We start from the raw sequence: 19042 nt of genomic DNA, 5'->3' as shown, positions 1-19042 counted from the left end.
ACAGAAACAGTTTGGTTTTGTGGGGGTTTGGCAGTGCATGCAGGGGCTGCTAGGTGGGTTGGATAGGCTTCCGTCATCAAACTATTGTTAATGAAAGGTGGCAAGTCCATGTAACAAGTATTAATTGTACAGGATGAAACCTCTTATTTAGTCTTTTTCAGGAATGTTGCTTAACATTTATTGCTTTTCATATCTGCGTGAATTTGTAGCCTTTTTTAGTGTCCTTTGGATATTCTTTTTGCCAAGCATAATGGCAATATTCCACATTTCTGAATAATTTAATTAGCGTACGTGAGTAGAGAAGTTCTGGAAAAGCTGACTTCAGCTACTGTGTCAAGTCTTGGATTTTGTATTTATCTATTTATCAAGCCATTTAGAGATGGGCCAAACTGATAAGGACAGTAGAACAGAACAGCATTTTACTCTTATCAAGGACAGTAGAACACAACAGCACAACTTTGGAGAAATAGATTAAGGATGTAACTTAGGCAAACAGAAGTCATGCTAAACACAAGCAGGAAATCAGCTCAGCTCTGCAAGGCTGACAGAGTAGAAGTTATGCAAAACAACGATATTGCGCTTACTCAAAAGCAGGGGTCAAGGAACAGCCACATAGAAATGACACTGGACATTGAAGACAGACCCCAAAGAATCACATAAGGACTTCTGGTAAGGGGAGTGATTATGTCAAATAAAGTCAAGTAAGTAGGGATAGCGAAAGAATAAGTAATCGGTGTGTACGATAAAAACTCTGTTCACTCGATGCTTAGGGCCATCAAAAGGAGGAAGGGTGCCCCGAGTGACCAGCAAGCTGTAATAAAGGCCTGCTTTTTAATACTCAGAACTGTGGTAGAAAGTTTCTATCTGGCTGATTTCATTATCAAAACTCTGTCTGAAAGGTGTTCTTGTTTGTTTTGAAATCATAGTGTAGAACTTCACTCCTCTTCTTAAAAGCCCTCTCTAGAGGTTTCCATCATAAATGAATCCAAGAGCAGGTTTGGGGTTTTTTTGAAATCTAGCAGCATTTTGCTGCTGATGTTTTCCTTTAGCTTAAATATAGTGTTCGTCTCAAGACTTTTGTAAATCAGCCTAAAAATACAATGAGATGATAAATATAAAAAAAGGAAAAGAGCTAAAGAGTACAGGTAACAAACAGAAGGAGCTAGAAGCCATAGTGTAACAGGAAAGCTATGACATATTCACCACCACAGGAACATGGTGGGATGACCAGAGTGCTGCACTGGATGGCTACAAGCCCTTCAGAAGGGACAGGCAAGGAAGGAGAGGTGGTGAGGCGGCTCTGTACATTAGGAAGTGTTTTGACTGTACAGAGCTCAAGGATAGTGATGAGAAGGTTGAGTGCCTATGGGTGACAATGAGGGGGAAAGCCAAAAAGGCAGGTATCCTGGTGGGAGTCTGATATAGACCACCCAACCAGGATGAGGAGGTGGATGAAGTATTCTATGATCAGCTGGCTGATGTTTCATGATTGTCGTGAAATCATGGGAATGAATTTTAACCTGCCAGATGTCTGCTGGAAATTTTAACCTGCCAGATGTCTGCTGGAAATTCAACACAGTGGAGAGGAGGCAGTCTAGGAGATTCCTGGAGTGTGTGAAGGTAACTTCCCAACACAGCTGGGAAGTGAGCCTACCAGGGGAGCTGCCCTGCTGGATCTGCTGCTTACAAACAGAGAAGGGCTGGTGGGAGACACTGTGGTCAGAGCCATCTTGAGCACAGAGACCATGACACAAGAGTTTTCAGTACTTGGGAGTGTCAGTCTCTGCCCTGGACTTCTGAAGTGCAGACTTTGTCCTGTTCATGTTTAAACATGATCTTTATGCAAATGCATACAGGTGGTGAAAATAATTTCCTTTAAGGCAAGAAAAAGGAATTTGCTGGCACTGTCTCTCGCAGTCATTTCTATTACAGTGATTAATGGTGATACAGGGGTTTATCTGCATTTATGCTCTTTCCTCAGCAGCAAACAGTCAAGTTAGGCAGTTTCACAGTAAAAGTAGCTGCTAGTAATTGCTCAGTAATTTGGTTTGGTTTATTTTTGTTTTTGTTTTCAGTGAAGGGAGCAATCTTACCCCTGCTCATCATTACCCTGACTTCAGATTTAAGACATATGCACCTCTTGCCTTCCGCTATTTCAGAGAACTTTTTGGTATCAAGCCTGATGACTATTTGGTAAGAGCCTGCAGTTTTCCTTTGAGTTACAAATTATTATAAAGCATGCTAGTTTCATTGTGGCAGAAAAAGATTCTTAAAGGGTGCCTGACTCAGTAAGAAATTTTGTGTGTGGAGGGGTATATAACTAGTGAATATTTTTAATGTTTACAGAAATTTTAATTCTTTGTCTTTGAGACGATTAGTGTAAAAAACCTGCTTTGTTAATTGACTAAAGCAACATCCATGCCATTCAGAAAATTCTTCTAGAGAAGTTATAATCAGTCATTTCAGGACTTTTGTCAATTCAGTTCTAATTAAGTAGTTCTGTGTTATATGTGTTACTTATGCACTTCATTACGAGTGATGTCTGCAAATGTTCCTGTCTAGCTTTGAGACTAAAAATGGCAGACTAAAAATGAAGCATTTTCTGATATCTCCTTTGTTCTATTTCATAAATTGAAGACTTAGTCTTTCACAGTGTTCAGTGGTTTACATGAGAAAAAAAATTACAAATTTGCTGACATAGTAAAAGCAGGCTTTGCTTGCTGGAACCACTTTGTACAGTGCTAGGACAAGTATCCACTATTTTATTTCTCCTGTAGTTCTGCTTTTGGACAGGTAGTGTGAATGCAAATCTGGATTGTTTTCTAGATGTTTGCCCCATATCCAGTTTGTTTCCTGGAGGGTCACCCAAGAAATCAGAGTCCTGGTACAAATTAGCAACTTTACATGTCAGAGTTTTATTGTGCACTTTTTTGAATGAGTTTTAGAATTTTTTTGTTCCATTATTGATAATGGCTTCTTTAAAAGCAAAAGAATTTGAAAGGGCTTGGGCAAATAAAAAAGAAAAATTGATTAAATGGTGCTGAAACATTACTTAATATACTACTAAATATATTGTTTCTGTTGTGTTCAAGTATGTTATAATGGATTTTTTTTCCTATATGGACAATAAGCCTGAAAGCAAAACTTAGCTGTTTTTGCTTTTACTTAGGTTGAATGTGGGTGTCTTAATGTGGGTGTCTTATTTTAATTCTTTAGTGCTATGTATGGATTTTGTATTACTAGTCCTCATGACCATAGTTATATATAAAAAAAGATAATTAATTTGAATTATAAATGGTAGTAGCAAGGAAATAAAGTTGTTTGGGAATTTTATAAATCATAGAGTCATAGAATGGTTTAGATTGGAAGAGGCTTAAAGATAATTGAGTTCCAACTTTGCTGCCGTGGGCAGGGACACCTTCCACTAGACCAGGTGGCTCTATGCCCCATCCAGCCTGGTATTGAACACTTCTGGGGATGGGGCATCCATAATTTCTCTAGGCCACATATTCCAGTGCCTCACCATTCTCAGAGTGAGGAATTTCTTCCTTCCATTGACCGCAACTCTTAGAGTATGACCAATTCCTTATCCACTGAGTGATCCATTTATCGAATCTATGCCTCTCCAATTTAGAGACAAGGACATAATGTGTGACAGTAATGTCATTATGTAATGTGTTATTTATCTTATCTCTTTTTATGGACTTGGCAAAAGATGAAGTATGTGGGCTGTGTTGCCAGCTGCTAAAAAGACTGTGCTTCCTAGAGTAAAGCTGTTATCACCTGCAACTTCTTTTCCATCTAAGGAAGCCTTTGCAGTAGCAGAAGTCAAAGCTTATAGAAAGACTGCATGCAATGAGTAAGATTTGTGACAGCCAGTTTAAGTACAAAAAGGCTATGCCCTGAGGGAAATTCCCAGTAAAGACAACTTGTTGCAGATTCCTTTTTCTCTTGGCACAGCAAAACGCACGAGTGGTATGTGGGTAGTAGTAAATGATTGTCCAGCTGTGGCTTAAGGGCATCAGAAGTAAAATAAGAGTAGAAATTACAGCAAGCATATGTGAGTTTACACCGTTAATTTGAAGTGACAAAGCTCAAAGATTTAAAGCTTCACCTTTTCCAAGGAGGATGAGTGGTAATGCACTGTAGGAGTCAGGCTGCATAACAAGCGTAAATACATTTGAACAGCAGGTAGAATTAAATTGTCACTGGAAACCTCATGGAGCGCTGTCATTTTGCAGGGAAACTTCTTGCTAATAAATACTCAGTTGTCAGGCTCTTGGGGATTTTCTTACTTTTTGGTTTTGGTTTGACTTTCAGAGGTGTCCAGTGAAAACTAGCTGGGCCCTTTATATAGCAGTATTTGGTGGGTAGACTTCTTTCAATACCAGTTTCACAGGATAGGATTGGCCTATTTGTCTATAATGAGAAACCTCTACTCCCAGTTTATTTTTCTACCATCTTGTACCTGTTTCCTTCAAAAATGGATATGAAAAGCAAACAGTTGCAATGAAATTATCTTCTCAAAGTTTTTGACTCAGGAATTTGCTGTGCTGACAGCATGGGGATCAACTACTTCCACCTCAACCACTGGCTTCACTCCAAAGGAAAGTTCACCAGTTGCAGTGGGACATGAAGAGGGATCGTATGCTCAGCTGCCACCTGCTCTTCCATGATTGTGCAGCATGTCCTGGGCAGAGTGACCTGCCAAACCTTAGCCAAATTTCTGTGAACCAGCTTGCTGTTCAGCAGCAGTAGTGTTGCTACGTGATTCTCTTGTGCCTATTTGAACTTGCAGTTCTTCCTATTAAACTTGTGTTTGGGTAATGCATGCATTGGCAGTGAAAAACAATTTTTGTCTCTTCCAGTACTCAATCTGCAGTGAACCTTTAATTGAATTATCCAACCCAGGTGCCAGTGGGTCCTTGTTTTTTGTAACTAGTGGTGACGAATTCATCATCAAAACAGTTCAACACAAAGAGGCTGAGTTTCTTCAGAAGCTCTTGCCAGGTTATTATATGGTAAGCAATTGAAGACTGTATTTTACCTCTATTTTTCCTGTTTCCTGTCACACTTCTGAAGATTCAGTTTCGTTTGTCTTGTAATATTTCACTGGGTTTATCTGTATTTTTTGTAATATTTTTTACATTTTTACCTGCCTTTCTACTTCATGCCCTACACACCTAACAGAAAGAATAGATATAAATCAAGAATATATTTAAGATAAGAATTGGTGCTCTTTTAGCATTCAAGATGAAGCTGAATGTCGTCACCTGATTCGATACCAAACTTTGCTTCTAATAAGCTAGTAACAAAATAAGGTTTCTAAATTTCTAATTGAGTTTTTTTCTCCATTTTGTGTTTGTCTACCCTCTGCATTTCACTCAGAGTGGACAAAGAAACTAGACCGGTCAGTTTCACTTTTGTTTCCAACTACTTCTAATTTCCATTTCTCATGTGTAAAAGCAATGATGTAAAAGATATTTTTATCCATGTAATTTGTTCAAAACTTAATTTTTAAATGGAGCTTCTTGAGAACTAATTCTAAGTCCATTGTATTGAGTTTTGTGTGTCATCAGAAGGGAAAACCATTGATTAAAAAGTAAGTAGAATTTAATTAATTTTCTTTTTTAAGGAGAACCACTCATATGTATGAACAGAGATTCTTCTGGGTGGTATGTGGGATTTTGTATTATTGGACCTGTGACTGACTTTCTTTTCTTGCTTTGTTTTCTGAAGTAAATACTTGAAAAATTACCCTCTCACTTATACTAAAAATGAGGAATGTTGTCTTTATTGCACTAAAGTAACATGGATTCACTGTGTGTGTAAAAAAAAAAAAAGGTGTGTACTGACACATCAAAAAGGACAATGGTGGCAGGTACTTTTTTGTTGTTTCTAATTATGATAATCTGCTCAGCATAAGTTTGAGTTATTACGAATACATGTAAGGCCAGTTTGTATTGTTTCTGGGGAACTTTATTCTCACTACTATGCAATGCTTTCCAAAGTATAAAATTGCTGTGATTATTTCTGTGAAAGTACTTTCTTCTGATAGTTGCATGTTGTGACTTAGTAATCATGTTAAGACCTGAAATAGTGTTTCCCCTTCTTTCTTTTTCATGCCAAAGACTGAGAATAGTTTTATTCAGAAGGAGGATTTTCTCTCTCACCTCTGTTATCCTCTCCTACCTAATTTATTTTGCTTGTTGTGGAATTTGGATTATTTCACACTTTTCTGTTCTTATGGTCAATTGTGGTTCTGATGGTCAGTTGTGGTTCTATTATGACCTCACATTCCTTTTGAAATAACTTAGTCGTTTGGCACTAACCCTGAGTCTGTAAAGCCTCATGGAGAGAGGGGTTCTGTTTTTCAGAATCCAAGTCAAGATAATGAGAACTGCATTTGACCCAAACTCCTTCCAGCAGGTAAAATTCAAAGGTTGTTCAGGTCAAAAAGAATAAATTAGGTCTTCGGCATGCATTTAGGTTTGGCCTAGTCAGCTCTTTTCTGCAAGAAAGAGAAACCTGGTATAAATATAATTACTGCTCTGGTCTTGGCCTTTATAAGTTCCTGGCAAAAAGGCAGTGCCCATGCTAGCTTTCTGAAATAGAAACCCACAAAGATAATCAACTGGTTGAAGAAACTATACTGAATAAGAAAACATACACAATTTCCTTCATGTTTGTTAATGTCCTTTGCTATTAAAAAAAACCCCTTTCTTAAGTATGGAAGATCATTGAAAATAGACTTAGATTTAAAAATCTCTTTTTTGTTTTAGAATCTGAACCAGAATCCAAGGACTCTTCTTCCCAAATTTTATGGGCTGTACTGCGTTCAGTCAGGAGGCATTAATATTAGAATTGTTGTCATGAACAATGTTTTGCCAAGAGCCTTGAAAATGCATTTCACATATGACTTGAAAGGGTCCACGTACAAACGGAGAGCATCAAGAAAAGAGAGGGAGAAGTCCAATCCTACATTCAAAGACCTGGATTTCCTGCAAGATATGCATGAAGGGTTGTATTTTGACTCTGAAACACACAGTGCACTAATGAAAACGCTACAGCGGGATTGTCGAGTGAGTACAAATTGACTTAAACTTCCGTGTTCACCTCTGCTCTAAATTTACTCAGTATACGTTGTTTAACCTCCATCTGTTTTCCATGCTATTTAATGAGGGATAACTATGGATATCAGAGCACTGATGAGGTATTTTAATTAAGCTACTGTGATCTGAGATCATAGTCATAGAGTAGAATGTCCGTATACTTCTTGAACACCAACAGACTGGGTACCATGAGCACTTCCCTCACTGGGGAGCTTGTTCCAGTGCTTGACCACCATTTCACTGAAGAATTTTTTCTTATATCCACTCTGAACTTCCCAAATGCAGCTTTAAGCCGTTCCCTTGCATCCCATCACCAGGCACCAACGATCAGCACCACCCTTTCTGCCCGCCTCAAACCTAACATTCTCCTCTGCTCTTCACAAGTCATGCCTTGTAGTCCTTTCACCATCTTCGTTGCTTTCCTTTGGACACATTCGAATATTTTATATCCTCCTTACACTGTAGAGCCAAAAACGGCACGCAGTCCAGAGAAAAGGTGAGGCTGCACTGATGCTGAGTGTAGTGTGACAATCACCTCTTTCAAAACCAGGTGGCTGTACTGTGCTCAGTGTACCCCAGCATACATCCTGTATTATAGAGGACTATCCCTCTATTTCTCTGTACATCCAGGATTATACTGATCCATCTGTGACAATACCTAGGAATGAAGTCCAGTAGATTTAATATGATGATGATGATTATTTCCATTAAATTGGAGATTTTAATTAATTTTTACTCTAGACATAATTAGCACTGTGGAACCATTGCTATGTATGATAAACTGTATGTAGAGCTGCTGTGAACATGTCTCTTGGTAAGCTAGGAATGGGAAGGCAGGCTTAGTGGCAGCAGTCTTATTTCTAGACCAAGGTAATTTCTTCCTCAGCTGAAAAGTAGTGCTGTCCACATAATATTTTCAAGGCAAAAGAGGGATACCTATCATTGCTCTTTGAGAGGACCTTGGTGAATGGAATCGGTTCCTGTTATGGACAGAGAGAATTGCTGTAAAATAGATTTTTTTTTTTTTCCTGTAGCATGGGTAAGAAAATATAAAGTAGGAAAAGGGAGACTCTAGATCTCCCAGAGCTTTCCAGGGTTCACGGGGCTGTGGAGAGAAAAAATTGGCTTTGTCTGAGGGAAATCTTAAGAATTTCATAATCAAAAAGCAAAATGGATAGTCTGAAATCACCACATAGAAGAGATACCCTGAATATCAGAGTTTGTTGTTCACTGCCACCTGTGGTACAAGATGGAAAGCATTGTTTTTGCACATGAATAGAATTTTTTGTTTAACTATCACAGAAGTCTGCAATGCCTTGTGATTGGTTTGTAAAGCTGTGTGACCTAATGTTCAGCTGCATATTCAGTATGAGACATTCATCTGACACCACACATTGTTCTCTCTGTAGCCTCTTGCAGTGAGTATTTCCTGGGCTCCTACCATGTGTGATGACACAGAATGCATCAGAATGTCGCATCTGGGGATCTGGATGCCTTTCTGTGCATCCCTACTTGTCCAAGGTTACTTACCCAGTCAAAGCCTGGGGAGTCCATTGTATTAGAAATAATAAAGGGAATCTAAAAGAGGGAACTGGACTGAAAAGTAAAAACAAGGATCAATCATTTAATTGTTACCTACAAAGGGACTCTTACTGGTTCTTTGAAAGTCTGGGAAAATTCCGACTGCATGTTACTTGAGTGCTGATCTAATATAATTCTTTTCAGTGTATAATCTTAAATTAACAACTCTAAAGTTTGTCTAGAATTTTTAAGGGCCCAGCTAAATTTTAAAAGTACTAAAAGTAAAGAAGAAAATCATCCTATAGTAATCAGTGTATTTATGTAAATACACATATAAAAAGTAAAGTGTATGTGTGTATCTGTAGATATATGTATATACATACACTGAAGGTTATATGTATATAAAAAATTACCTGGCAATTTTTTTCTATTCAAACAAGTCTTACTCTGTGTTGTAAAACAGAAGGAGCAGACACTGTTACCTTTCATATAGCTGAATTTGCTCAGCTAACGAGGTCGGATCTGACTACCTACCTTTTACTTCTACCTTTAAAAAGACTAGAAATGTTCCATCAATTTTGTGAAAAGGACATCACTGTTGCCTCTGCATTTTTCTGCCCCTGTGGTATTTGGATGGGTGCTTAGCCTGAGTGATAAATGACCAGCTTTTTAGGACTTCAAAACTTGTTATCTCTTTTTACTGCTACTCCAAAGTGAGAAAGTTAGTGTAGGCACTTGAAATTAAGAATTCATTTAAGAAAGGAAATTTTTGATCTTTCCAGTATTTCAGGACTAAGAATTCTCTTCTGTGTTGCTTAAATTTGGATTGTATTTCCATTGTTCATATTTGTAATCAGAATCAGGAAGCAATGGACTTTTCTCCTACTTCTTAAATACAAACATCCCTGGCTGCTAGCCCCTCTCCTCCTTAAGCTCCATCACTAAGTTCAGAGGCCTGGCAGAACTTCCTGGTGATGAAAGAAAGTGGTGGTGTGGACCTGCTATGGTCTGTGACTGCTGTCACTGAATCTCCTGCCCTATTCAGCAATGGGCCCATGTTTTCCTTGGTCAGCCTTTTCCCACTAGCAGTAGAAGCTTTTCTCTGTGTCCTGATATTCCTTGCCAGTCTCAACTCTATCTGGCCTTTGGCTTCCTTGACCGTAGCTGCCATCCCTAGATGCTCATGCAATGTTTCTCTGTTCCTTCTTTCTAGCCTGTCAGTGCTCACCTGTCCTGTGTGCTGCCTTTTCATATTCAAGCTGTGCTGTGGCTTCCTTGCTTAGCTGAACTGGCCTCCTGATACATCTGCTCAGCTGACACAAACCGTCTCAACAGCTGGCACAGAGCTCCTTCCCCAGGGAATGCAGTGCTGCAGTGGTGGGCCACTGCTGGAGTATCAGTTCAGGCCTGTCACACCTCCCGGCAGTGCTGGTGAGGAGATGCATGACCCACCCAGTTAGAGAATGGAGCTGAGTTGATTGTGATGATCCCTCATGGGCTGGTGTCTCCAGATTATCTAAGGTGGGACAAGTATAGCATTGTTCAGTTCCTGTGTTCCCTGCTTGTTTTGGTCCCACTTGAGGTGACAGGGTCTGAAAACTCTGCTCACAGACCATTTTTCAGTATTTGCACCTTAACTGAACCAAGGAGAGTAACATTACAGCGTTCCTAAGGATGGAACACTCATGAGTTTATCATACATACAATGTACACAATTGAAAATTTGAACTAGCTTTCAAATTCCAGACTATCGCTGAGACTTACTCTGGCTATCCTATCCTTGCCTTGCTGCAGAAGCAGTAACAATTAAGCAAATTGTGGTCACACAATTTTTAAGAGCAAAAGAATAATATTAAGATATTTTTACTATTGAGAGAGGAATGGCTTTTGAGAGTGTGCATTTTACCTTTATGGCAAAGAACACTGGACTTTTCTGGGGAAATTACATTTTAAAAGTGACTAACAAAGAAGCCTGTAAAGACAAGGAAATGTAAAGATAAAGAGGGTCATACCTCCTAAGTTTGAGGTTTGGGTATTATTTTCATCACTGCTGTTTTAGCCAGTTGCTACAGAAGTTTTATGGTATGAATGCACATCTGTTTTGTGCTGTAGCAACTGTGACAGAGACCTTGTATGACCAAATTTATTCACAGAATTTTTCAAATCCCTTAGTAGAGTGTGTAGTGTGTTTGAGTGTGTCACGGTTTTTTGCCTTTTTTCTACCTCAAAGGATCTACACAGATAATTCTTTAACCCAAATAATTTCAGTGCCCCATTTTACAGCATAACCTTGCAAACAGTAGTGTTTATTTCATACAGCTCCTTATGTTTGAAGAGTAATTATTGATTTGTTGTAAAATCAGTCTTCTTTCTTTTGTGTTAATTTCTATGCTCCTTTTCCAAAATGCTTGTAGGAGAGGAAATGCTTCCTTGCATGGTTACCCTTTTAGTACTTGTATTTAATAAGCTTGTATTTTTTTTTCCTTTGAGTAGCATTTTTCTTGACCCTTTTATGAAAACGGCTTGATGAAAACATTTTTTGCGTGCTGTTTTGCACGGAGAGCAAATGTAAATGCAGATTTCTCTGTCAGATAGTGCGTAGTTTGGGCTGGCTGCATATAAAATAAAAATGACATTTCATGGCAGAAATACTTGTTTTGCTCTGTTAGTCACTGGCTGAGATAGTGGAGCATAACGATGTCTTAAGATGATTCACAGAATACTTTAACATCTGATTAGCTCTGACAAAAGAAAATCTTATTCACAGAGTTAATTTTTCATGTTCCAAAACAACGTATTTTGTGATGTCATTTTACTGTGGGTTTTTATGTGGTATGAAACAAAATAATGCTTAAGGCTACAAGGGGTGAATGACGCTTGCCATCTGGAAGTTTTCAGAGCAGCTTAAGTCAGCCTTGCCAGCAGTACTTGGTGAGCAAGTGACAACACTGTGTTGACAGAATCTCTGTAGCTAGTGAATTAACACCTATATAAATACTACCAAGATGAACAATTTAATGTTAAGTTAATGAACTGAAGGTTTACTTGTCATCAAATACAACACTTGTTAGTACACAGCATGGTTAAGACCATTCTTGCTGAAACCTCCGAGTGCCATTTTGCTAGCAAGGTACATGACAGAGTGGTTACATGAGCAAAGATCGGGATTTTTTCTTCCCTTTAGCTACACAAGTAGTGTATTTCTAGGAGTTAATGTCAATTTTTAGTGATCTCACATGGATAAAGTCGTGTTTTGCAGGGCTTTCTCCTTTTGCTATGATTATAGCCGCGTAATATTGCAATTTATTTGAGTGGGGTTTTTTCATTAGATTAGGTTATCATTTTGGTGTCTTTGTAGCAAAAACCTGCTGCTGCATCTCAAAGAAGTTCTAAAATCATCAAAGGTATCTGCAAACAAACCTCAGCACAGGAAAAGACTTGTGCCTTTTTATGTTCTCATAGAATGCTGCATGTCCAGAAATACCTTGCTGTTTTGCATTTTGTTACTTCTCCTTGTTGAATGAGATTATTTTGTACAACTCTGTGTGCAAAATGTTACTTACACATTTTTTGTCACAATTCAGTATTTTAAATATTTATGAAAATACATGTGTGAGAACCCCTCAGATATATTCAGCTGTAAATCCCACTGATTTACTTTAATCAAGAAGTAAAACTGCTGGCTTAATGCAGGCTGAGGAGTTTGACACAAAGCAAGGTTGGGGTTTTTTTTTTTTTTGAGTGCTAATTTATGAGGTACTTCCTTGTTATTCTGGTTAATTATTTCTCACCAGAAGTTTCATTAGAAACAAACAAGGATTGAAACATGCTTAGGTATGGTGACAAAGATTCATTTGCGTAAGGAGTGGTTGGTTTGGTTATCGCATTTCTAAGGGGAAGTAATCAGAACTGTACATCAGACTTGTAGGCAGACAGGGCCAGATCACATCATGATATCCTGAAGGCACTTTGTGGACAGGACAATGCTGCCACTGAGTAGGGCTGTGAACAGAGAGTCTGGGGAACAAGGGCTAGAGTTCTTATGCTGTGTGCTGTTTATAAGAATCTGTTCTGCAGTTACTCCATTGGATGTGAAGGTGTTTCAGTCTGATAATGAACTGTAATAACAAAATAGCTACTTGGTTTTATGATATTCTTTAGTAATCCTACAAAAAAAATCACAAATTGTCAAGGAATAGTCTGCTGTATTTTACAAGCAGTATGGGTTTAAGTGGCAGTGATTAATTGATGTAGTCATAAGGATTAATTTTATCACATAAGAGGTCCCTGTGGAAGAAGAAGCAGCATATTACAGCACAGCCTCCCATGATACTACATCAAATCCTAGACACAGGTTATGTAATTAGTGCAGTAAAATCATGTGTCTAATGTGACCTAATTCAAAATGCAGCAAAGAATAGGTTGAAGGCAGAGCTGTCAGCAGTAGTTCATAACTGTAAAATAAATGTGGCAATGCTTTTCCCTAGCCTGACTAGCTGCTGTAATCTGGTTTTGCATGAACGGTGTTGCTTACTGTACTACTAAGGTGTTATTTTTTCAGCCTATCCAGAATTTACTTTTCAGTATTTGATGGCAAACAGTCAGTGATTACATATTTTTAATGAATACATTATGTTGTAATTTCTTTTTGAGAAAGTCTGGGTAAAGGGTAGCAATAAGTAAGCAGTAAAGAAAATTTTAGAGGTTTTTGGCACTGAGTGCTTTTGTTCCTGTTAGCCATGCTATTTTTGCAATTTATGATTGTAAACTACCAACGTTTCCACACAATGCACAATAAAATTTCCAAATCTGGTGGTATGGTAATTTAGAATATACTTTTTTGTTGTGTCTGAAACCCTTTGTGAGTTCTGTCATAGAAGATGCTGTGGACTACTAAGGGCATGCATTACCAGCCTTTTTTTTTGTTCCATTTGAACTAAGGCACCACTGTGTAGGATCCCTTTGCATAAGAGCAAACCCACAGTGCCTTAAAGTCATTCTTTGAGTCTGAAAATCAGGCTGCACCTTTCTACGTTTAGATTACAGTGTGTTATGCTTAGTTTCATCACTGCTCTGATACTCTGAGCAATGAGTATTTTTCCAACAACTAGGATAAGTGTTATAAAAACCTTATGATAAGAAATACAGATCCATACTAAGTTACTGATTTACTGCTACATAGTCTTTAAACCTTCGCAAGTGCTGGAATTGCACTTTTTTTTTTTTTTTTCATTAAGAGAAGGGATGCTTCTGCTTAACTAAAAGTATTTATGCTTGGATAATCTTCATCAAAGTTACAGACCTAGAATCTGCTCTCTCATCTCTGTAAAATCACTCTTTCTCTTGTTCATGTACTATTGCCTTTTGATTCTGTGACAAAAATGACACCATTATCTTAGGGCGCTATATGCCAAAACATATAATGAGCCACTGCTGAGCTGCGTGAGGTAAAGGAGAGGTGAGTGGCACAGCATATCCCTCCTGAATGTTACTGGTGTTTCTGCCTCCACTTAGTAGAGCTGTTGTGTAAGACCTTAAACACTGTTGCTGTCTGTGAGCAGTTTGGTTATATTACTAGATGTGATCACAGCTTGCTTTAGTTCATGTTTGGGTACTGACTTGAGCTATATTACCTTTCAATGATAGCATGCTGCACTTTGTAATGGTGTAGCTGACTAAAAACAAATGAAAGTGTGTGAGAGAAGACATGCTGTCAGAGACAGAAATGGTTGATAGAGCTAGAAGAGAAGGCTGGTTGATTAAGTCATGCTTCAGAAGTAAAACTTGTCTTTTGAGTTTAGATAGGGCCTATTTAGCCTAGTAGAGAGGTGCATGATTTTTGTACTCCAATCTCATTAGCTGCCAATACGAGGGTGGTAGCAAATACATTTTTTGACATTCGAAAGTTGTCCAAGAATATGGTTGCTGTTATAAACAGGAGGTGGAAGGGAGATAAGAGAGTAGTATAGGCAAAAATGCTCAGGGATGTCTGGAATGTAGCTTAGAGATGATTTTAAAAGTGTGTTGTTCATAAGTCCATGATGGAACCATTAATTGATTATTTGCTATAAATGAAAAGGTGCTGCCTGGAATTATCTTCCTTGACTGTAAAATAACATCAGGTTACATTTTGGCTGTGCATCTTTCTTTCCAGTTTGTTACAAGAACATTCAGCTAATTAGATAACTAGCACTTTGGCTTGTGTGGGATAGTAAAATGTTTTTGTTTAACTGTAATTTCACACATTTTCCTGGTAAGAGAAGCTTTTGCCTCGAAACTTGTGCCTGTTTACACTGTGGTTTGCAAAATGCTGTTGTGAATTCTTTTGTTGTTTCAGTATAGCCATTTCTTCTGTGTCCATAGGTTCTAGAAAGTTTTAAGATCATGGACTACAGTCTGCTTCTGGGGATCCACATATTGAAAAGTACCATGAAGGAAAAAGAAGGAGAGTGTTCCCAGAGTGCATCAGATGCAAAACGCCATGGAGGGCAGAAAGTTCTTTATTCCACAGCCATGGAGTCAATACAGGGCCCTGGGAAGTCTGGAGACTCTGTCACCACAGAGACAACAAACACGTAAGTGCTGTAACCTGCTCTTAAGATTACTGTTAGAACTATTAACAGTCAAAACATTAATGAGTACGCTGCATTCCAGGAATTGAAAGATTGAGCCTTTCCCCCCCTGCCCCCAAAAGCTGCATCATCAAGATTTGCCACAGAGCATGAAATTGAAATGTTGATTAGTAGATCGATTGTCTTTAAATACATGATAGCATGATAGTTCAGAGTGACTTACGTATGCTCGAGAGCGTTCTTTTTTCTAAAATATGTTATTAGACAGCTATTACAAGAGTCCCAGCTGTAATCTAATTTTAACTGGAAGCAGCCTGGTGAGACCTAAGCAAAAATTATAAATTAACATTGAAATGGATATTCCTACAGCAGTTGTTTTCATCTTGAAGTTGTATAGTCAATATACATAGAATGATATCATCAAACACTGAAGTGCAGTCATATATGACATTTTCTGAGACCAAGAACTGAAGCTTTTCTCTTATTTTTCTTGTAGCAAAAACTTGAATAGAAATTGGAATATATAGACAATCATTACTCTGTTGTTTCCTTCATAATATATTAAGGGCTATGAGAGCATTATCTTTACCATTCAGCATTGTATATAATCAGTCCTTCATTATAATGAGGATTTAATTTAAAATTAAGGATTTACTTTTCTCCTGGTTCTCAAGGGAGCTGTGTTGGTAAATACAAATAATGATACAGAAACCTGTGCTTAAACCTACAGCAAACAGGTGGGAGAGTTAGGATATTTAGCATTCATAGAGAATTTCCAGGTGTTGAGAACTCTAGAATATAAATTAGACAGTTTTATTTCACTCAGTTTTTACAACTGACTCACATTCACACAGAAGATGGCCAGTGCTGTTGTATGATGGCAGAGGTGTTGCATTGTCTGCCACCCTGGGCTCCCACATCACTTGAGCTTATATAGTGCTACTCAGATCCTGACAAGTGGAGTCCTTCCTTGGCTCCTTGCACTATCTCCTCTCTCATATTGACATAATGGCTAGTGGAGCAAAAAACAATGCTGAGGTTCTAAAAACAATGGACCCGTTTTTCTAGGTGTTCGAGTAGGAAGAGAGGGTCTTAGAAGGAAGGTCTTGTTCTTTAAGTTCATGGCTGAGTACAGACCCTGGACCAACTGGAAGCCCACGCGGTCAGAATTCTTAGCTTGATACTGTCGCTTTATCTGTCACTTACTGTCTGTAAAGAAACTTTGGAAAAGCACAGTAATACATAGTTTTTAGTGAAAAATATATGAAACAACCTTTTAAGACTTTGATTAATGTGCTGACTCTCTATGATTTTTTTACCTAGGATCAATAAAGTGAGAAAATTCTCCCTTATCTAAAGTCACTTACTTTCCTTAACAATGAACTGATGTACAATTTTTTTCCAATTTTCAGATCATCTGAACACTTCCAATTCTATCTAAAAAGTATCTCAAAATATTAATCCTTTTTTTGAATGATGGATATTTACCACTGAATCCGAAGTACTTCTGATTTTCTATTTAAAATCCATTGCATGTTAGGTGACTCACATTTGACTGACTTTGCACTGTAGCATCTGCCTTTAATATTGTCTATTCCTTTGGGTTTGCAAGTGGGTACAGTTCAGCTGGTAACTGGTGATCAGAGATGTCTTAAAGGAGATTCTAACTATGTTGTTTCTCTCAGAATGGGAGGTATTCCAGCAAAAAGCCATAAAGGAGAAAAACTGCTTTTATTTATGGGTATTATTGATATTCTCCAGTCTTACAGGTAAGTTGAACTTCAACTTTCAATGAATTTTCACTGAGTAAAATATTCTGAAATAACTTGTAAAAATGGAAATTTTATAAAGCAGTTCTGATTTTGATTTTTACATACTTAGGTTAATGAAGAGGCTGGAACATTCTTGGAAAGCTCTTGTTTATGATGGGGTAAGTAGATTTTATTTTTTTTTTAAACTGCTGATTTTTAGCTAGTGGACCTTTTACTCATGTTGACCAGGAAGAAACTAGTCCTGGTATATTTGTAGTCTAACATCACCATGTGGTTTGAGCTTCTGCTGAAATCTTCCCAATACATGCTCTGATTTTACTTGTTGAGCTTTCAGATAACAACTAATATTATCAGCTTGTTCTTATAACTTACACAAGACTAGCCACTTAGCAGGACATTGATGAGTCTGTAACTGAAAAATATCCGTAATTTGAAAAAATTCATTTCAAATGCTTGGAAGATTTTGCAGAATATAGCTGTATAATTCATAACTCATAATTTCATAAATGAAATACCTAAAAATTTCTTGAAGAATTAACCTTTAAAAGAAAAAAAAATTGTAATGATTCACTAGTTTTGACTACGCCTGAAATGTATAATATAGTTGGCTGAGGTGTCCAGCTTCTTTCTTGACACCTTACTTGTGATTTACTTGTGGAAAATGTGACTGAGACCTTTTTTAATCCTGTAGGATACTGTTTCGGTTCACCGACCAAGTTTTTATGCAGACAGATTTTTAAAGTTTATGAATGCAAGAGTTTTCAAAAAAGTTCAAGGTAAGAAAGTAGTGACTTCTAATCTTTTAGATATTTTTATAACCATAATTTTATAATGCTCCTGTCTTGGCAAGCCTTTCTTCAACATCATGTAGCACTTTCGTAGCTCCAATCAAGAAACTACATTTCTGGCAATTCGGATTTTACTGTAATAGTAAAATTACAGAGAATTTTGTATTATGTATTTTTGTCACATCAGGGCTGTCTAAAGGTAAAAGAGGTTCCTATATATTAGCACATTAAGTTTCATGATCTAATGACATATCCAGTCCTGCATCTAGTAATTGTAGAAATACCTCCATTGATTTTAATTTATTTATTTTGCAGAAGTAAAGATTGTTTATATACCATCTCCAGCATTAGGTATTCTTCTCTTTGATACAGATTTCTTCTGTGCTTTATCAAGAAAAAACCCCATAATTCAAATATCTAGTTTTCCTCTCCATTTCTCCTTCCTTACCTTTTAATTAACTCTCAAGGGTAAGGTACATATCACTATTAGCTACTTAGTGGGTGAAGTGGGCTTAATGTTGGCTTCAGGTGACCACCTAGACACTCTATCACTCCCCCTCTTCAACTAGATGGGGGAAAGTTATAACAAAAGGCACGTGGGTCCAAATAAGGACAGGGAGAGATCACTCACCAATTACTGTCCCAGGCAAAACTGATTCAACTCAGGGAAATTAATTTAGCATTTTACAAATAAAGAAAAAAGTTTAGAGACACCTTCATACAGGCTTCTTCCATCAAAAGTTCAGATCAAGGTTTATTTTTACTACGTTTTCTACCACTGGAAGTCATACTGGCCTTTGTTGCTCTGCATGTTGCCTAAAGATGAGTTATGATTTTCAAAAGACCAGTTGAGCATGTGAACTCTGAGCCTGCAAACTCTGAGCCTGCCCATGAAAACCACTGTTAGAGGCCTGGCAAACCAGAACAACAAACATGATTGTCTGAGGGCGTATGAAAGAAGACAGAAAACTGATAATGCAACAAGAAGGCAGAAGTGTAGGTGATAAGTATTTTGTGAAATTCTAAATAAAAAAAAGAATAGGATAGACAGATGAAAGGAGAAGGCTGAGAGTAACTATATTTTAAAAATTAAGATATTTTAAGTAGAATGAAGGAATCTTTAGAAGAAAAAGAAAATTTGAATTAACCCCAAGTAGTGATTCCCTGTATGCATGATATGTTATGACAGCTTTTCAGGAAAGTAAGACTTTTTGTGAGTCTTATAAATATTACTGAATTGATGGATAATTTATCTGTAAGTTGATCATGCTACTGAA

The 19042-nt window shown here is 37.6% G+C and overlaps 1 protein-coding gene across 6 annotated transcripts in view; it reads left to right on the top strand.

Annotated features, from left to right (window-relative positions):
• Nucleotides 1-19042, top strand: part of PIP5K1B (phosphatidylinositol-4-phosphate 5-kinase type 1 beta) — a 91874-nt gene that overhangs the window by 53172 nt on the left and 19660 nt on the right. For all 6 annotated transcript variants that reach the window (XM_017730610.1, XM_017730609.1, XM_008630860.2 and 3 more), the window contains 7 exons: nucleotides 2076-2193; nucleotides 4869-5021; nucleotides 6783-7082; nucleotides 14997-15208; nucleotides 16891-16974; nucleotides 17087-17135; nucleotides 17669-17753. In XM_017730610.1, coding sequence (XP_017586099.1) covers nucleotides 2076-2193; nucleotides 4869-5021; nucleotides 6783-7082; nucleotides 14997-15208; nucleotides 16891-16974; nucleotides 17087-17135; nucleotides 17669-17753 — 1001 coding nt within the window. The remainder of the gene's footprint in view (nucleotides 1-2075; nucleotides 2194-4868; nucleotides 5022-6782; nucleotides 7083-14996; nucleotides 15209-16890; nucleotides 16975-17086; nucleotides 17136-17668; nucleotides 17754-19042) is intronic.

This window comes from Corvus brachyrhynchos, unplaced genomic scaffold (assembly GCF_000691975.1).
Source record: "Corvus brachyrhynchos isolate BGI_N302 unplaced genomic scaffold, ASM69197v1 scaffold93, whole genome shotgun sequence".
Taxonomy (NCBI): Eukaryota; Metazoa; Chordata; class Aves; order Passeriformes; family Corvidae; genus Corvus; species Corvus brachyrhynchos.
The sequence above is the reverse complement of the archived record's forward strand: the minus strand, read 5'-3'. Positions and strand labels throughout refer to the sequence as shown.